A 21,007-nucleotide genomic window follows, 5' to 3' on the forward strand; every position below is an offset into this window, starting at 1 on the left:
AAAAATGTTTATACTTGAGGAAAGTTTGAAGTACTCCAAAATACACTTAAGTAAAGTAGTGAAGTATTTTTACTTCGTTACTATACAACACTGCATGTTAGGCCTTTTTACAACAACACATGTACAATGTTTACCTTAGGAGGTTTTAAACACCAAACTTTCCCCCCCCCCAACAGTTTGGAAAATTTTCTTTTCTACATTAATTCATACTTTACCCTTCCTCAAAGTAGATTATGGCATCCACTGCATGTAATTATGGTCTGGCTTAACAATATAGTTGTGTATGTATGTTGTTGCTTCATATTTCTGTTAGTGGTTGGTGTGTGTGTTGACTCATCATATTGAGTTGCACAATGTCATTTTTTACGAAAAAAAAAAAACATAAAAAATAGGTCAGTACAATCAACTGAACTAGAATATGCAGCTCCAATAATAGTTTCCTTTTTGGTTTTAATTAAAAACAATTATATTATATGATATATTTTAGTAAAAATATGTTTACAAATGCAATGATGCTGTCAGAATTTGTTTTTTTTTTATAATAATGATATCGTACCACGAGAATCTTAAAGTGAATCATGAATATCCAGAATTTTATTTTTTAGCCCTGAAAGTGTAATTTGGTGAAAAGGGGCTGTGAGGTAGAATTTTATGACAGCTTCAGCAGCTAGAAGTTTGTGCACAGACATACGGTGCGTATCTAAATCATCGCTGCTCCAGTGGCCTTTAACACCCATCTGTCATCCACAGGCTCAGCTTTACACTGCTGACGTCTCACCAGCAGGAAAAATGCTGCACTCACACACAACTCTCACTTTCTCATGGTTTCTCTTTTTTACACGGACACACACATAAGTTTGACAGTGCGCCACAACAAGCACGGCCGCTAAAGAAAAACACACCCAGTGTCCTCGCAGTGTTCCCTGATTAACGGGATGGTTTGTTCTCTTTCTCTGCCCTGGGCCAATCAGGTACGAGGACACAAATCTCTCCCCGCTGGTGATGCTGAAGGCCACCGGCCACTATTTATTGGCAATTTCAGCCCTAACTATCCAGACAGAGAGAGCGACACGCATGCCACAGGCAGACATCACTATCACATCTGCCTCTGAGTGTGCGTTTTGCTGCAGAAAGTGTGATGGCAGGCATGCAATAAATTAGTATAACGTAATAACTCACCAAGAAACAAATCTATAGTGAGGGTAGTTCTCATTTTAAGCCTGTGTTGATTGTGTACACATCTCATAGTCTCAACAGATGTGTGATTAAAGCAGATTAGACTTCTTTCTCTCCTATCTCACCAGAACAATTTCTCCTTTTCTTCTACCTTTAAAGCTAATTAGGTGGATTTAGCCGGCTGATTGGTGTAGCAGCTCAGTTAAATATTCGTAATAGACATGCTTATCTGCTGTGTGAGTAAAAATAATTCACCAAAACATGTTGTCCTGGTTTTTTTCTCATTAAAATCACACAGCAAAATAACTTTATAAAATACTTTAATAGCTTTAAATGTCCATAGAACTCCTTGTTTTAACTTAAAAGATTAGTTATTTTTAATAATTTGTTCAAGTTTTATTTTACGTCCATTTAATAAGTTTCATGTCTTTTCTGGCTACAGCTCTGGTTCTTGTGTCTTCTTTACTTCCTGTAATGAGCTGACACATTAGATATAAGATAAGGTCAATATGAATATGTATCATAATATGTTGTATCTCTACATTGAATCTGGTAAAATCATAATGAGCCTGTTAAACATTTCTAAAACTGGGTTGAATGATCCGATGAAGGCATCTTTAGTTAATTTACAAAAACGAATCCAAGAATATTTACAAAGAACATCCCAACTAGTTACTATTATTCAGCTGCTGCTGGAGGCCTTGAGAGAGTTAAAAAGAGAAACGAAACTAGAGAGCAGAGCAGTAAAGGGACAGATGGTCGAGCATAAAGAGGAAGAGAGGAAGAACAGAGGTCAAAAGGAGAATGCAGATGGGAGAACAGGGGAGTAAGCTACAGTGTAAAACCTGAAAGCACACATACACACAAAGATGACAAGGAGCCAGAAAACTGGGGTTGGTCAGCTTGATTGGGAATCCTTTCAGAAATCTCCCAGAGTTAGAGTTCTGAGGACTGATAGAGACGGATCACGGGGGACTGTGGGGAATATGCCAAAGAGAAGTTTTCACTGGCATCAGCACATGTGTTTTGGAGGAAGATCCATCTCCCTCTCCTCACTACACGAACACGCATATGGCAGGAGAGGAAGAGTATGTGCACAGGCACAGGCACTGAAGACATGCCAGCATGCTCTGTAATTGTCTCAGTGTGATTGTGGCCACAGCTGTGGAAGACACATTACATAAAAGCAGACCCTCCTCCATGGATACTGTCCACTGACTATGTAAACTAGTGACTTTATAGATTCGGTTTTACACGCCTCGCAGATAAAACTGCTACCACAAACACACTTCAGAGACAGTGATCTGTTTACGATAGCTTCTTGCATGATTATTTCAAAACCATAGAGACTGGTAATAAACTGAAATGTGTGACCATCCAAAACTTGCATCATCACTTACATTGTGCAAATTAATTGATTTTTTTATTGACACAATGCCCAAAAGATCTAACCCGATGAACAGCCTTTGAGACTATGAATATAATCATTAATAAGGCCCCTGAAGCAACTGGGACCAGATGTTGGTACAAGCTAATCCCACTCAATATTTATTCACATTTGTTTCTATTGAGTAATATAAGTTTGATGAGTCCTATCAACAGGATTACTTTCAAATTAATGTTTATTGCCACTTTAAATTAATTACCATAAACCCACATTTGTGCAAGCAACAGATGCATTCTCCCCTCTTTGTTTCATTGTGCAGCTGAGACAATGAAGTATCAAATGAAAAAAAAAAATAAATCCTGATTATAGCAAATAGCAAATATTACCATCTACAAATCAGATTTCTAAAGATAAAAGTTACAGGAAATGATCATTTAAGTTCAAATATGATTTGTGTATTCAAATATTTCTACTGTTTTCCTTTTTAGTGTGACAATTATTAATAATAAAAATTGGATTACAGTTCAGTTTAAACTGTTATATTTTAACATTCCCAATATAACATCTATAATTGTTATGCCTATGTATTTTAATGATGAAGTAGAAAATGTACAAATCATATAACATAATTAAACAAACCTGAAAACAGCCTACGCAGATATTCCAAAGAAAACTGAGAAAGTTTATTCTATCAATTAATACATCTCTGCAATTCAAATGCGATATTTTCCCCATCATTTTTAAACACCATTTTTAAATCTGAGGGACGTTCTGACCATCGAGAGCGCCAGCTGTTGTTTGGTTTCTCACAATCAAGCTGGGTTTCTGCTACATGCTCTTTGTGTATTGTTAAAGTTGGACGTGACATTTGGAGCACTTTCAATATTTGATTCTAGACAAAAAAAATGACAGTGGTTTGTTTGCCTACACAGCAAAATTATTTTCCTTCTGAGGAGATTTTGCTCCTTTTGGAAGCTCTTTCAAAGTCTGACAGGTTCAGATGAGAGTTTATGGTTGAATAAAAAATATCTATATTTTTTTCCTATGGACTGAAGGAGCTAAAATATAAAAGTTAATATAAAAGTTGATAAAATGGTAGTATATTATCCATAGCAAAGAACAAGTGGTTTCATTATCATTGCCAGGACCACAGCGACTGAAGTGTCAATCAGTTGAAAAAACACCAAAATTAAGGGATTAAAAAAAAAAAAAAAAACAGATTCACTCCACCTGTGCAGTTTGTCTGAGCTATAAATGTGTGTGTATCTCATTGAGTCTTATGAGCTGCAATAAAGCATTTGTTGAATGAGAAGCCACAGAGCTGTGTTTTATTCAATTAAACTCCTGGGGGTGGTGCAATGGCAAATGAACTGGAGCGTAACAAACTCCCACCACCACACATCACTTTGCTAATCAGACAGCAGCAATGAGGCACACACGCCACGCATGAACTTCAATGCATAAACATAGCCAACTGTAGTGAAAAGGTCAGTCGGAGACCGTATCCTCCAGGGAGATTTCTTAAAAAACACGATTAGCATTAAGCTGAACCTTGAATGTACATTTAAACCTTCATCATCAACTTTGTAAATGAGAAAAGAGACCTACATTTAAAACAGTTCTGACAAGTTTTACAGACTTCATATTAGCAGTTTCACTCTTACGGTGCATGTTTACAGCTCATAAAAGGCTGAAAACATCACAGACATACATTCACAGGACGAGGAAACTGCTGTGAAAGCCGTGTAATTGTCAGACTATCCTGAGTGATAAAAGCCTCATTCACATGAGAGGCTCCATTAACCTCCAAATCAGTTGGCTCGCTATTACATCCCTTTACACACACATCACATTACCTTCAGTGCTGTTTCAGTGAACTGTGCCTCATACTGCGGATCTGGATGGAGGCTGGAGCTTTTTTGTTTGTTTTTTTTTTACACCAATTCAGGTACAGTGTATTCAGCAGCTGATCAGGCTTATCAAGTCGATCAGCTTTTTTTAAACTGGAAGACCCGAAATTCACACTAATCTAATCTATATTTTATGTTTTTTTTAACAGACAAAAAAATAACAATTTAAGAATACAATTAAAAACAGATTAAGATAAGGTTGTAATCTAAGTCTCAGCGTATCATGTTTTTTTACATCCAATTTTTTGTGTCATACCTCAAAATGTGTAGATCAGGCTTTTACTGGCCTCTACTGGTTCATGTTTTTGTGTGTGGTTTGGCATATGAACTCTGACTTAGGCCGGTTTTGATTTTCATTCTAATTAAACTCACAAACTGATTTGCATAAAGCATCATTTTAATTGAATAAACTTAGCAAAATGTGACAGTGAAAGAGAAGAAAATTGCTGCAAGCCTAGAAGTAGTGGTAGTGGTATATTTGAAGAAATAACTTGCTATTCAAGTTTATGCATCAAATAATTTTTACAACAACAATGTTCAAAAAACAAATGGAGGGCCCACAAAAGAGGTAAACTAAAGACTCTTCTCAATAAGCGACTTAAAAATAATAACTGACCAAAAAAGTATGCTCATCTTAGCTTACAAAACTCACACAAACAAACATGAATGTAACTTATAGTGACTCCACAGTCTATTTACTAAACATCTATACTAACAAAGGATCAAACTTACACTTTTTCATATTTTTGCTGTAATAAATTACACTTCAAAACTTACACCAAAGGTCAAAAATAATGACCCAAATCGTAATGTATTACTACTGTGTCAAACTTAAACATCAGAAAACAGTAATTTTCTGAAAGCACTGCTGCTAACTTTAAGCAATATTTAGCAGTGGCTTCACTCAGCTCTTGTGGCTCCCTTAGCAGTGCCAGATTTAACACAACATATGTGTGGGTGGGTGTGCATGCTTCAAGTGTGTTTGCTGCGGAGTGACAGTAGTGGGAGGAAGGGAGTCACACATCATCTCATCTTCCTCGAGCTTCTGTCCCCTAGGTTGGTTAGTTGCATAACGGATGCTGAGACAGAACGTGGGCCAACTTCATGGAGCTCAAAACTGCAGTCACTCAGTACCTGAGGCTATAATTCTCTTATGAACAAGTTTTGATTTACGTTAACATTTAATGGTGTAGATTTGATTTGATTGTAGGCGCAAAATCTCTCCCTCAACTACACTCTGAAACTTTGCGTTACAATTTTTGAAATCTCATGAAAGTCATACTCAGTGAAACAAAAGCACTTTCTGGATGTGATTTTCTTAGAAAAATAAAGTTTGGTGAACACATGTGTGTCTCAAAAAGGTTTGGATGTCATAAAAACGTTTAATCTTCCTTGTCAATTATTTCAGAAACTAAAACTCATATGATAAATTCATTGAAAATAAAGCGAAATATTCTAATACATAACATTCAAATTATACATTTTTGAGAAATTTTGAATCATACATGAGATCAATAAAAGAACTAGAACATTAGAATCCATCCATCCATCCATCCATCCATCCATCCATCCATCCATCCATCCATCCATCCATCCATCCATCCATCCATCCATCCATCCATCCATCCCAGACTGATAGCTTTAGTCTGTTATGTCTTGAAGTTCTTTAAACTGCTCCTGTATCCCAGTAAAGATCATCTATTTTCTTTCTTTCATTCGTAAATGAAGATGTAGTTTATAAACCAAAGTGTACTAAATGCTGGGCAACAGGCAGAAAAAGATCTACAAAGCAACAAAAAAATAAACACACGTCTGAGAAAATGCGCTCAGCCATGGTATGGAGGCCTACTCATATTTCAACAACAAGATCAGCTTCTAAAAATATGAACATCACATCAGAGGCACCACAAAGGTGCTAATCTTGTCAGTGCTATGATCACCATGATTATAGTGACACTCTCTCAATCACTGGGACTGTAATAACACATTACCTCTTCAGTCATATTCCATGGCTTCGCTTCCAGAACTCACCCTCTGCTTTTTTTTTTTTCCAAACAGAGAGACTAAACCCCAGACATCCACACACACAAGCTTCATGAGGCTCAGTGCAGCATCGCTGGCTGTAGACTGGAGCAGAGGTCGGCCGCACCCTGCTATTATCCCCAGAGACTTGTTCAGTTTAAAGGCAGCGCTGCGGCGTGCTGACTGACGGCTCAATGGAGGGCCTGCTGGGAGTTTACTTGCAGGTGAGGAGACTGACAAGCAACAGGGAGAACACACACTGAGGGACGTACAGTAAAGGTGCACTCATAAACACACACCAGCAGATACACAAATGCTGCCAATCAGTTGTGAGTAAAACGGGCATGGAATAAAACCCTCACATGCACGGGGAAACACACAAAGTACAAACAGGAATGCAAAGCGCTGCAGTGACACACACAGAGGCGCATAGAGTGTGGTAATAAGGCAGTGGTGGTCTCCAGGGACAGAGCCAATGGCCACAAAGAGCGAAGAGCGGAAGCAGATGGCTGCTGAAATGCTTCCCCTCCAAGCACTGTAATTTCCTCCCAGAGGCACACCTGGGCCGTTCACACACGCATGGAGTGTCTATGTGTGTGAAGTTTGTGCTTGTATGTCTATTGTGTACATATGTAGGAGTTGTTTTCTTTTTTTTTTTTTTTGGCCTACAAGAATATGACTTTACACTTTGATTCAGAAATACAAGAATGGATACAGCAGGTACAGTTAAAGCTAACAAGAGTTTGGACTGGTGCAACCTCATGACAGTGAGCGTTTTAATCTTGTATAGTCCAGTAAGGTTGAACTTATTGTTGGTGTTTTACTCCCCTTTTCTTGCCACAAAGTCACATAAAGTAGCCCTAAAACATTCTTAAATGTCCAGTTTTCTTACAACTAATGTCAGCCTAGCTAAATTTGGCTAACGTATTAAAAAATATAATAATTGCCTGGAGGAGTAGTTGTCCGCAGCAAAACCCTGACATTCATAAACAATTAATATTATTATTTATGGTGCTTAGACTTAAGGGACCACTTGAAAAGGACAAGAAATAAAAAAAAAAGATGTATTGATGCCAACTATCTAGTATTAAATTATCAGTCACTGTTTTAATTGTTAAATCAATTGTAAATCAAAAGGTTATTGATTTCTAATTCAGTGAAAACTAATAAAGCATTACTTTTAATCAAGTAAATCAAGTAAAGTTCAATCTTTTGCATTGGGAAATTGTATCTGGAATACATACCAAGTTTGGTTTGGCCTGTCTGGTAGCGGCTACCTTCTCACACACACATTGAAACATCGCATCTATTAGAAAAAAAAAAAAAAAAACAAAACAAAGCAATGGCAGCTCACAATAACGTGTGTGCTGCCAGAGAAAACCCACAGAAAAACCTGACACCTGTAAATAAAGCAGCATCTGGAAGAAGTTTTAAGATATATAATGTGAGAATAAATAATCACTTTGTTCAGTAGATTTCTTTGCAGCATTTCCTTCACTTGTCTTTGAACTAAATAAAAATTTAAAGTTTGATGAAAATATTGCAAAAAAGTCAGAGTGCGTGCTTTTGTAAGTACAACTGTATGAATATGAGGTAACTGTAAGGCTGCTCATAAAAGCATAAAGGCACAAAGGACTTATTGACAATGAAACATTCAGATTTGCTGAAAAGGACAGCAAATTTGTGCTGAACTCTGTTGAGTTTGTCTGCTAAAAACTGAACTAATTCAGTGGTGGTGTAGGTGTGAAACGCACGGCCCATGTATGGACGCACCGGACCTCTGTGCGGCCATCACGGGTTTGAGTCCCGATCCTTTGACCTTTTCAGTTGCTGTCAAATAAAGGTTACTACAGTCAAAAAAGAAAAAAATCAGCTGATTGATGCCATACATCTTAAAAATAACTTAATATCCCCACATGAAGCAAATTCTGCTCATTTGTTTTCACACAAACTATAAAAAGTACAGAAAGATGCCCTCTGACTGAGAAATTGAAGCATTTAAAGTCTCAATACCCTTGAGTTGGAAACACGCAGAAACAAGAGACCAAGTCTTACCAGAGAAAACACTAACTCTACTCTCTCTGTTGTGGTTGTGGGATGAAAAAGAGCAGGACGAAAATCAGCTTGGGCCAAGAAAAGTATCAACAGAAACGACACAGACAATACAGAAAGAGAAGAAGAAAAGTGAAATAAAAAATAGGCACAACGATCAAAGCTGCAGATGAAATAGTATCAAATGAAATTTTTACAGAAGAGAAGAGACAGTTTGAATGATGGCGCTCCGTCCGCTATGGAACAAAAAAAAAAAGTCAATCTTTCATTTTCTATCGCTGCAGCGATTAATTGATGAATGTACCACATTAATAATGAGGGTCGCTTTCTCCATTTAGAGCATTGATTCACACCTCCCTGGCTTACGGTGCAAGAAAGCAATCAATCTTGCTCCTAATTCCTTCTGTTCTTTTTCAGATCCTGTATTGCCTTTCTAAATATAACTTCCTTCCTTCTGACTTTGCCGAGCAAATAAGTCAGGCTGCGGATAAAACACGCCTAACACGGGGAATTAACAGAAATGATCGATTGATCTTAATTAATGATATTAATGCCCCCGATTGATCAGCAGGAGTGATTACCTGTGAAATAAAAGGCAACAAAAAGTATGAAAAGAAGTTAGCTTGGTGTTAACTAGAAGTCAAGATCTGCATAAACTCTGCAAGGTGCTTTCCTATATGTCTGATGTTTCAACATGATTCAACAGCTGGAAGGTAAACTTTGTGTTTACATAATGTTTCTAAAATAGCAAAGACAAAAAGCAAAAAGAAAGAAAAAACAGTGGTGAGAAGTGGAGAGACATCCACATGAAATACCATTGGGACCAGCACATGCCTGCCTGCTTGTCTGTCTGTCTATCAGTCAGTCTGTCTGTCTGTCTGCTTAGCCTTGAAAATCCCAGCTCTCAGAGCCAGACGACCACAGAACTGATGCCCACGCTGCATGTGCACGCACACAGACGCGCGCACACGCAGACACACACACACACACACACAGCGGCCTGTTCTATCCTACGCTATTGATCCGCACCCCACTCTTCATTAGAAAGACAGATTCAAAGGCAACAAGGAGCAGTGAGACGCACTGAGAGAGTGTGTGTTTCCTTTGTCTGCGCACGCACAGCATGCGTGTGTGTGCGTGTGTGTGTGCTCTAAAATTCACAGTCAGGGGAGTTGTGTAAGCTTTTTGGTTACATCCTTTACATGCCTGTGTTCGCAATAAACTTTTCCGTTTTCTCCCCAGCATGTACATGTGGTCAGGCTGCAGAGACGTAGCTGTAAGTGGATGCATTGCCAGGTATTAGTAACATCGGGAGCAGATTTATGTTACTCAAATGCAGTCTGTCCTCGCTGGGTGTTCCTATGGAAACTCTCTCACTCTCTCGGTATATTATTAGACATTTTCGAGTCAACCGCTCAGAATAGGAAGACACAGATCTCATCTGTTGCAATGTACTCATAATAATGAGCCTTGACTCACACCTGTAAGGCATCCCTTTGTGATTAGTCGTAGTCCTCCCACACAAGCATCCAAATATTTTTGGAAAAAAATCTGGAAAACGTTTGTATGAGTAAAAGTCTGAATGCTGCCCAGAAACTGTTCAGAAATTACAATGTCTTCTTGGATGATGTAAAGATTTTTATTTCCTACTTTTTGTGACAACTAGTTCCAAATTAGACAGATGGCTTGCCACTAGAGCTTTTATTCTTCTAGGGAGGTTGTCGGTCTGTTAGATGTTAATCTGCAGACTAGCTCCACCTCCCTAAATGGTATATTTAGCAGGAAACTTTGAAATTACTATTCATGTTGCAATTGTGTTATGAAAAAAAGTGTAACACTTCCACTTTTACACAGTCTAGACTCTGTTTTGAACTTTGAATTTCTGTATGTTTTTTGCCTTTTTTCTATTCTTCCTCTCACCTTTCATGCTTTTTAGAAAGTGTGTGAAATACATATACACACACACATATGCATGTATAGTTTGCATTAACTTGAACAAACTTAAAATGATCAAAAACAATAGTAGAAATGATTTTGAAATGTCATTTTCTTCATCAACATTAAAGATGTTAAAGTTAAAGACGAGAAGAAGGGCAAGTTAGTTGCAATTATTGCATTTTTGCTAGATGTTGAACAAACATAAAAACACTTTTTAAACAAAATTGTAACTTTGCTTTCATGATTATATTTACATCTTGGTTTTTCTTGCCACTTTGCATATTTGCCTTCTCTCTAATCCTACAGATGGCATGCTGTGTCAGACCTTTGAATTAATAAACTAAAGTCCCTTCAAGATGTTTCAGTGTTTCCGTTTCAGTAAAAAGTATATAATGCCTATAGCTGGTAAATTTATTTTAGATACTGAAGTTGCCATTATCAGTAGACCATGTGTTGCTCCATATGTCACAAATTTCTTGTTGGGAAGTGAATACACTGGCAGCAGGGTACATTTGAGTGCAAGTTTAATTTTGACTGCAGCATATGACACACTGTCTTTGCATATCATAGTTTGATGCAAACAAGGTATGAGAAAGATATGGAGGGTGCAATATGACTGAGTTGAGTTCTTTATTGTAAAAAATTGAAGAACTAATAAAATTTGACAATTATCATCCGTGACCCTACTAATTATTTACTAGCAACATAAGCTAATAATAATGTTTCCAATTTTCCCCGATGTTATGCAATGAAAGATTATAGAAACAGATAAATTCTTTTCATTTTAAATAGAAAAAAAACCCTTCCAGGACAATTACAGCACACTCTAAGATAATCGGTGTGTACATTTACACGATGCAATTCACAGCAGAATAGTCAAACAAGCTCAGTTTTCGCTTGGCATGAAATGCCCCAAATGCCCAGACAGTATGGGCCAAGCAAAATAAAAGAAGTAAGTATGACCATATGTGTTATTCAGGTGTGTGAGACTCATTCTCTGCTTTGTCCACATGGTTTAAACATGTTGTATTACAAAACATATGAAAAACAATGACCCGTGTTGTGGTCAAACTTTTACGAGCAGAGCTGGCTTTTTAATTGAATCACTGTTTATAGCTCAAGCGGCACAGTAGACTTTTGAAATAAAAATAGCTAAGCAAATAAAATATTTAGAAATAAAAATACTGATGAGGAAAGCTTTTTTCTGTAATTTGGCAGTTTTTGCACCAATAATATGGGACTCTGTTTTGTCCGCAAGGTGTAAGTTCAAGGAGAACACAGAAATATGAGAATGGTGCTGAAGTGTGCACGAAGAGCTTTTAGTCAAGGATGTATAAAAGTGGAGGATAGCACCATGGGAACCAAAGACTAACCTCTGGAGTGGTAGTCCGCTGCTGGGCTGCTGATGGGCACTTTCTTAACAGCTGACGAGCGATAGATGATGTGTGTCCTCCCTCCTCCTCCAACCTCCTCTTTTTCTATTACTCCATCGCCCCTTTCCACTGGTTCAATAAAAAACTCCTCTTTCTCTGTCCTGATCATGCCAGCCTGAAAGGAGAAAATGGATAATATAAAGATAAGGTGACCTCTGAAACGTGATAAAAGATGCCAGCAGCTGAGTTTCTATGCTTGACTCTCTTCTTAATCCTTTACAGACAGAATTAGCCCTTTGGTTAATCCTGTTGCTATGTTTGGGCCATGCTGGAAAGAAAGAGAAAAGAAGAAAGGGAGGCGATGCTGTCTGGGTCCCCTGTGGTGGTCCAGAGTGACACCTGGCAACTAAAATGACCAGCACACAAGAAAGAGATCAGACCATCGCACTCCCATCTTCAGCCAACACATCTTGTCAGGTAATTCCTTTGCTTTTTTGTTGTTGTTTTTTTCACACACACATCAGTTGCACACAAACTCACAAGAAGTTGGTGAAAGGAGGAGCGACATAAAGAAGGAAGAGACAAAAAGGAGAAAGGAAGCGTGCATACAAATAACACCGGCGCAAAAAAGGAGTAGCGCGCACAAATATGGGGAAAGCAGACTCTGGGAAAATTGCCCGTCACTCTCTCTTATTCCATCTGTCTGTTTAAGACAACTGGTAATTACCAAGGCAACACACTGCTGTAGAGAAAAGCCATGGGGGAGATCACGCTGAGGATTGAGAGGCTTTTGAAAGGAAGAGAGCAAAAAAAAAAAAGAGCGACTAATAAATGAAAAATGAGAAAACATCAATATGATCAGCACTTGCTTGTCTGCCTCTGCTTTGACATGTAAGAAAGGAATGATGAGCAGGTTAAAGAGAACAAAATGAGCAATGTGAAGAATGTTCAGGATGCATTGCAGAGGAAAGTGCATTGTAAAGCTGCGTGTGGTTATGCTACTGCACTGAATCGCAACATATGGCCCATATAAACTCACTTCTAGAAAATTTTATTAACATAAAGTAGATGTAATTTAGAGCTGCAGAGTGATGTGCAACAGGAGCACAATTTTACGTAAATCAGAAATAGAATATGTAGCTTGTATTTCAAACAACTACCTCAGAAATATGAATCAAGAGATCTTCTGTAATATAGTCTGCTGAAAGAAATTCTCTCTGTCTGCAGGCCAAACCATGTACAATGACCCTGAAGGAAATTATGTACACACACGCAATCATGCACGCGTATTAAAACGTCCAGTGTTAAAACGTCTTTTGAAATTAGTTTATTGACCTCTATTTGAAAGAGATGTTAAAGCACATAGTCTTGATTTCTAAACCCTTCACACCCATCGCACACCCACACCCACACACACACACACACACACACACACACACACACACACACATATCACTCACGAAGTGCTGATGGTGGAGATAAGAGCCAGTACCTTTATTTTTCTTAGGGTAGAAGTTGCGCCTCATCTTTCTGTACCATAAATTCCTCAGAGAGGGACTATACATAGAATTTATGTTTATTATTAATCATTTTAGTTAGCTATGTAGCATTCTTCTTTTAGTGATTAGTCTATTCTCACCATTTTAGTTTTTGTGTTCATTATAGTGCATTATGTGTTCAATATAACACAATTAACCAAAATAAGAGTGCACTTAAGTGGTGCCATAAAACAAATAAAATGTCTGCCTACCTTCCTTTGTCTTTCCTTTAACAACCCACTGACCTGTACTCCACTAAACTCAACCACTATACACAGACACACTTTTGTTTTACCATCTCTGTCTTCCCTCTGCTCACATCTTGCTATTTCATGGAGTCATGGTGCAGCATTACTATCGGATCTGATGGATCTGAGATGGTGCATGCATTCCAACCCCAGAATACCAAGCAGAAGGCAGAGGAGAGCCCGTCAAAGAAAAAAGATGACATGTGGGACCAGGGGACGTGGCTGGATCGATTTGGACAGGCATAGCCGGGGTTGGCGGGGGGGGGGGGGGCTTACACAGGGAAGGTCCGGGAGTGTGAGAAAAAAAAAATGGACGCGTTCTTCAAAAAAAGTGACGTGAATAAAGCATCAAAGGCTGTGCTCACATTTACACAGTGGGAAGAATTGTCTTCATCTCTTCTAAAACAGCAGCAGCCAAGTCCTAGACAAGAGGATTATGGAGATACTTGTGCAAACACTGTGTCCAGGAAGAGTGAGAGGAAATCAGGCTCATTGGCAGAACACTAGCAGCTATCACAAGCCAACACAAGCAGGGTCATGGATGGGACCGATATAAAGAGAATCACGTCAGCTCATTTGCAAATGAAAATCAGAAAAATGTGCCTTGCTTTCATATAATCTTTTCTCTGGTACCTCTAAATGACAATAAGAAAGATGAAAAAACTTATTTAAGTTCTTTGTGTAATTCAATCTCAATATAAATACAGATCTGTGAAGGCCTTGGAGCGTTGTAGGAGAACATTAGAGAAGGTCGAGAAACAGCAGGCAGGTCAAGGAGAATGTTGTGTAAACGCTTATAACAAGATTCAGTTTTAAAACGAATTGTACACGTTCCTCGGAAAGCTGATAAAACCATTAGAACAGAATATAAAGAGCATGACTCCAGGTTTTACTTTGAGAAATGGTGTCAAAAAGTCACTGACTTCACCACTAGAGAAGTGCAAACAAAAATGTTACAGTTCCACTGGAAATCGGCTCCATGCAAACGAGGCGAACATGGCTCCACAACATGTTGACTCTGCATGTTGCACTTTCAAAACCATGCATCATTTTACTTTTACTTCACAATATTACACTGCTGTATGTTTTTCCATCCTATCAGATCTCATTAAAACAGATTTAAGTATGTGTTGCTACTTTAATCACTATTACCTGATATTAAATCCCTTCAGTTATAAACTAACCACTGTACTTTTTTATCAAAATTGATCTTTTAACAAAGATTTGAACAATCTTACAAAATTAAAAGAGCCTTGATCTAATTGATATGTTCATCCTTTTCCTCTGGATTTTAGCTCTGTAAAATTTACATCCATATTCCTAACAATAATGCACTATTCACAAATAGTCATTCGATAATGACAGTCTATTTCCTCTTATGATTTGTCTTGATTCCTTCTGTGTATTTGTCAGATTTTTTGTTTAATCTCTCTTCTTTAAGGAGTGCTACAGCTTCAGATGCCTCTGACTGCTACTCTCTTATTACTCTAAATTCATTGTGCTCCTCTGGGTGATGAGTTGGAAGATGTTTTATTAAGTTTGACATGTTAAGATTTAGCTTATTAGCTTCATTTCCCTCATGAGCCACTAAAATCTAACATAATCAGTCTCTACACTATATCTTCATCTAAAAGCATTTTGTCAGACTGGTCTATGAATATGTTTCTCCCAGACCGAAATTTAATTCCTTGCGATGAGACGGTTTCAGTAACTGATCGAAAATGCTGCAGTGAAACTACAGTGAGGAAGAGATTCCCCAGATGTCTTTTTTTTTTTTTTTTTACATTAGTATCTGTGTGTTTCTTCTTTGTACATTTCAGGATAACATTTTAAATTCTTCCCACAATGGGGAAAAAAAATCTATTTTCCTGAACTTCAGATCTTCAGTATAGAACGGCGAAATCAGTATAGAACGGCGAAGCTCTGATAAAGTATAGCTTTCTTTTTTTTGTTTGGAGATGTCATGGTTCTGCAAAAGTAATCAAATACACTCCTTTAACTATTGCACTTTCTGTGTTGTTGAAACCGCAAACTTTAAAGTGTTTTGGGGTATGACGGAGAAACACAAAGTAATATAAGATCTTTAATTATTTTTTCTTTTTTTTTTAAAAAAAGAATAGACGGTTTAGAAAACCTTTTACAAATGAGACTGAAAATCGTGGAATACTTATGTTTAAAGCTCTTCGTAGAACCACCTTTTGATGCTATTGCAGGTTTAAGTCTAGTGGTGTGTCTGTATCAGTACTGGAGGTCTAGAAACTGATTTTATTCCTAAAGGTTTCTTTGCAAAATATCTCAATTTTACTCAGATTGAACAGAGGGCACATTCATGACACTTTGTTCACTAATGTTCTCTAACAAACCTCTAAAGCCTTCAAACAATAGCTGCATTTTAATTAAATCACATTATGCACAACTGAACCCCTTTTAATTATTAATTAAGGTGAGTGCATGTGGTGAAAATGGACTTTATTTATTAGAGGTGTAACAAGATCTCATATTATTAAAGCATTACATTACAAACATTAACCAGTTGCAGTCAGTACGGCTTTGTTTGATGAAGTTGTAATACAAGATGCCCAACCTGCACCTAAATAATTTGTGTTTAGCCCATTTTTGGTTTCTGGCAACAGAGTGACAGAAATGACACAAGCAATGTTCAAGTTTCCCAAGATGTTCAGACAAAAAGGGCAAAAAGTATCACTGTAGCCACTAATGGACGGATCTCTACGGGTAAACTGAGTTACTTAACAATCGCAGTGGACTCAATCAAGAGTAACCTGGAAATGTGTGATAGCATCGAAACCCTGCCCTAAAGTCTGAAGAGATTCAAAAAGAAAGAAAGACAAAGACCAGTTTTTAGACTTTGTTGCAAAATATATATATATAAAAACGTTTGTGAATGTTTTTTTGGTGTCATTTTATTTTTATATTATATTTGGAGTCAGCTCTAACTCTCTTCCAAAAGCTACTGACCATGCTAAACACCGAGTGTCCACTGTTGGATACTGTTTTCTCAAAACCACACTCAGCCCTATTTGAAGCTTTGTGAAAAGTAACGTGAGACCAGGGCAAGAGACCAGAGGGGCACATGAGGCAGATGAGTAGCAGAAAAACAGCATTGGAGCAGAGGAACGGATGCTGTGGTCGGGATCAAAGTCACACCCAGTCAGAGCCCTTCTGTTCAGTCCAGCTCAGGCAGCCTGCGTGTGCATGTTTGATCCGTTGTCCCTGTGTGCCACTGTGTATGTTTGATCCGATTCATAACCCTGCTACTGCTGGCAAACACACACAGTTGTATACGTGGAGGCAGGGCAAGCACAGTCACACAAACACACTTCCGTGCACAAATATAGCTTTGATAGTGACTCACTCCTACTGTGTAACTCTCCATTCATTCAGCATTTGAGTCATAACAGAATCACCCTGGTACAATAGTAAGTCTGATTAAGAAAATTAGGCACACTTCAACGAGAGAGATTAAGAAGACACATTTTACTTAATCACATCAGCAGCAAATTACTGTTTCCTGCAAACAGAAATTAGCCTCAATAGGACAAGTTTTGTGTTCAGATTACACATAGATTAGCATGAAATGTATGCTCTATAAGTGTAGTTTCTAAAGTATTTTGAGAATGTGTACTATCTGCTACGCTCTGTAAGTTAGAAAGCATGAGAATATAGAAATCCAACCTTAGTCATATAATCGAAAGTTTGTTTACATTATGTTTCATTACGGAAATGATACAGGTGTTTTTGTGATGATCTGTCCATATATTGCCTATCCCTACAATATATATTGCACCAAAAATGACTTGGACAGTTTTTTTATGCAATAGACTTAATAGAAAATAGCTTTTTACAAAGTGAAAATGGTGTAAAGGTTTTTGAATTTGTGTTTGCATGAGCTGCTGTGAAGATTCTGATAATTGGACTTGTTTGTGAAAAAGTTGAAATATACTTTGCTCTAGGTCCGGCTTTGACCACCATTACTATCCATTTAGAAACTGAAAAATAGGGCTGAGTGCAGAGTTGGACAACTGTTTTGCTTTTTGTCTCCCTGTGGACACCATAGTTCTTTTCAGTACCACTCTCTTTCTTGATGCTGTCAGACAATCAGAAAAATCTTTGAGCTTCTCCAGTTGCCTTCACATGGTGTAACATTGTCAGACTGCATCTTGTTTAAAAATCAAATTATTTTTCTACCAGAAATCTTTTTTTTTTGTAGCTCAGTGAAATTAAAATTTAATTAAACTTGGAACCAGTCAAGACAATGTGGGACTCCAAAAACCCAGACCATTTCAGGATTTACTTTAATCCAGGCTTTTGCCTTTCGTTGTGTTCAACCAGTTTGGTTCTTAGGATCATATTGCAGTCAATGGGAGGTGTCAACACTGGTATTTTTGGTTTTGCTAAATTGACAATAAGTTCAGACAGAAATAGAAAATTTCAGGTTTTAGAATGACAAGCAGCTTTTTCCTCTCCTTCACCAAAAAATATTTTATATCATGTATGTTACAGCAACTAGACTTCAGAAAATAAACTGTTTTCCTCCTGTTTTCCTCTGTTCTCTGTAAGATATGAAAGCTATCCACAGGTTTTACATCAGTGAATGGTGTAAGCCAGATTTCAGGGCGATTTAAGCCGTAGAGGACTTAGTGATGCCCGCTCATCGCCGTCACCATGCTCAGCTCATTACACAGAGTGGTCTCCATAAACCGTCTCTCAAGAAAACAATTGGGAACAAAAAAATAACTCTAAGCACCATACATCATTCTCATAAAAATGCACATGCGTGACATCCCCGTCCTGGCCACTCTTTAGTTCTGATTTTGTGACTCCTCCTCATCTGACCTACATTTCTGATCAGGGTATTTCGACAAATAACACTCTCCATTCTGTGTTTCTCACAAAAACTGAAATAAATACTAAACGACCTGAGATTTCAACCTTCAGTCCAACAGAAATGAACTTCCGTCAATGAATAAAAACAGAAGAACTAAACATCAAATGTGCAGCATGTGAAGGAAACGGCGCGCCCACTTGAAGTTCTGCCGTATCTTCAATTTTAAACAGATCTTTCTGCAGAAAGCTGTTCTTCCTCTTCCATGCATTCGAATGAGTTGATTCATGAGGTGCATAAATATTTCTTGGGAATTTTGAACCGTACAAGTAAGCTCACTATGGCTGCATCAAACAATTTTCTATTTGATTGTGTATATATGTAGGAAAGTAAGAAACTGCTTTAAAATATACCTACATTCTGTGGTGCACCAGAATGTGCACCACATTCTGGTGCACCAGAATGTGGTGCACCATACAGGTGCAGTCAAAACCACTGCACAAATAAGCATAATTTAAGATGAAATAACATTGTAAGCATAATCTAATTATTTCAAACAGAATAAATACTTAAAATTGTCTAGTACATGTCAGTTATAATAAAAGCTTGCTGTCAGTTTAAGTTTTTCAACTTTGAACTCCTATAAAAGCGAACAATTTCTATCCTTCAAAACCTATTTGAAAATATCTTCATGTATTAGCGACATATTCTGCATTCTTAGCTTTTTTGTGACTCTTGTTGTATGTTTCCAAATGTTTTTTGCACTTCAGTTAGTATTCCTCTCCACCTTGCAGCATCTTTTATATTATTTATTTCATACTGCAACAGGTGGAGTGGCTGTAAATAAATAACTCTGAAGACGAATCCAGGAATTGGGAAAAAGAAGCAAAAAACAAAGAGCATGATCCAAGTCTAAGAATAGCTGCCGTACGCCAAACCTGATTAATGTGACAACTCGATCTGTGGAAATTTCAGCTCCCAGTGAGAGCGCTGACAGACAGAAACATAGCTGACAACAGTCTGGCAGACAGAACACCAGACAGTCAGTTTGGGTCGCCTCGGTATCCCGTTCTCGCCTTTTCTTTCTCTCTGTCTCCAAATTCCCATTGTTATTAAGAAGAACAGAAACTCCCTCCCTCTGCTTTATTTCCACACAGAGATTATGAATCAGCAAAACAAAAATAACAAACAAAAAAAGAGGAGTGAAAGTGGGCAAAAGAAAATATAATATCATGGGAAGGGATCAAATGTGATAAAATATCGGCGTTATATTGAAAATTATTCAGTTTGTATTATTAAAATGTTCAATTACACACAGGTGGGCTCTATTTATTATATAGGTGACTTCAGATCCATCTACCCCTCCTCTCCTGCGATTTCATTACTTGTGCGCTGATCATTTGCAAAAAATCCCAATCAAAACACTAAAGTTTATAGTTGTAATGTGAGACATTTAAATGTTTAACAGAGACTTAGCAAAATAAATAAGCAGTGATTCAACTAAAAATAGAAGAACATGAGAGAATTATAATTGTGTTTATAAATTTACTTGGTGATCAGCTTTCCCAAAGAGCCAGATGTTCTTGGCCTGACCAACGTGCAGGAGCCCAGGCAACAGTCCAGAGATTGTTAATATGTTTTAGTTCATGAAAGCATTTTCATCTTTTATTGCCCACACTGATTCTCAGTATTGTTTCCAAAATGTTTTCTTTGACGAGATGTCCTATAGGTCCCTCCTGCTCCAATGCAAGCACCCTCTCTTTCTCACACACACTCCCCCACACACAAACAAAGCACCCATCAATCCTTTTTACCAGCCCAGCCGTGTCATCGATCAGGGTCTGCGGGGGTGTGTGTGTGTGTCTGTGTATTTTACCGAGCTCACATATGAGTGTGTGGTCTTCCAGATTGATAAATGACCACGATTAGTGGCGACTGACCACTCTATGATTGCAATCCAAGTCCTGCGGAACAGCTGTTCTCAGAGCAGTGCAGTCTGGAGCAGTCTGTAATTAATACAACAGCACTTTAATGAATTACAAATCTACCACAGGCCTGGGATCGGCTGTCCAGAAATAACGACACAACTGTACCTGTAAACTCAGAGGAAGTCAGAGGAAACCCATGAGGTATTTGTTTTGTGAAGTGATTTCAAAAAGTACAGCATGAGGGCTTTTTCACTTTTAGGTTTTTGTAAATGTCATCAGTTTTAGATATTAATAAACTCTATCAACGTGGTTTTTAGGAAGAAGCTTAACATCATTTTTCAATGAATAGAATCCACCTTTTTGCCATTTTTCTGGGAAGCTCTTTGTCTCTGCCCTCAAATGTCAATTATGCTTCCAGCCTCCTGACCTATCTACCCCTCCCCTCCTGCTAAAAATCCCTCACACGTGTGCAAATACATTGCGACACACACACGCACCCCCACACTGATCCACACCCATCCTCAACCTTATCTCCACTCTATCTCCATATCTCCAAATCTATTGGGTATACCTGTAACCTAGCAACAGAGCA

At 37.9% G+C, this 21,007-nt stretch overlaps 1 protein-coding gene across 2 annotated transcripts in view; it reads right to left on the reverse strand.

The window, feature by feature from the left end:
* Positions 1-21,007, reverse strand: part of LOC129362513 (A disintegrin and metalloproteinase with thrombospondin motifs 2-like) — a 120,978-nt gene that overhangs the window by 50,605 nt on the left and 49,366 nt on the right. For both annotated transcript variants that reach the window (XM_055034059.1, XM_055034058.1), the window contains exon 3: positions 11,859-12,033. In XM_055034059.1, the coding sequence (XP_054890034.1) occupies positions 11,859-12,033 (175 nt within the window). The remainder of the gene's footprint in view (positions 1-11,858; positions 12,034-21,007) is intronic.

Source organism: Poeciliopsis prolifica, unplaced genomic scaffold (assembly GCF_027474105.1).
Source record: "Poeciliopsis prolifica strain line A6 unplaced genomic scaffold, Auburn_PproV2 SCAFFOLD009, whole genome shotgun sequence".
NCBI lineage: Eukaryota > Metazoa > Chordata > Actinopteri > Cyprinodontiformes > Poeciliidae > Poeciliopsis > Poeciliopsis prolifica.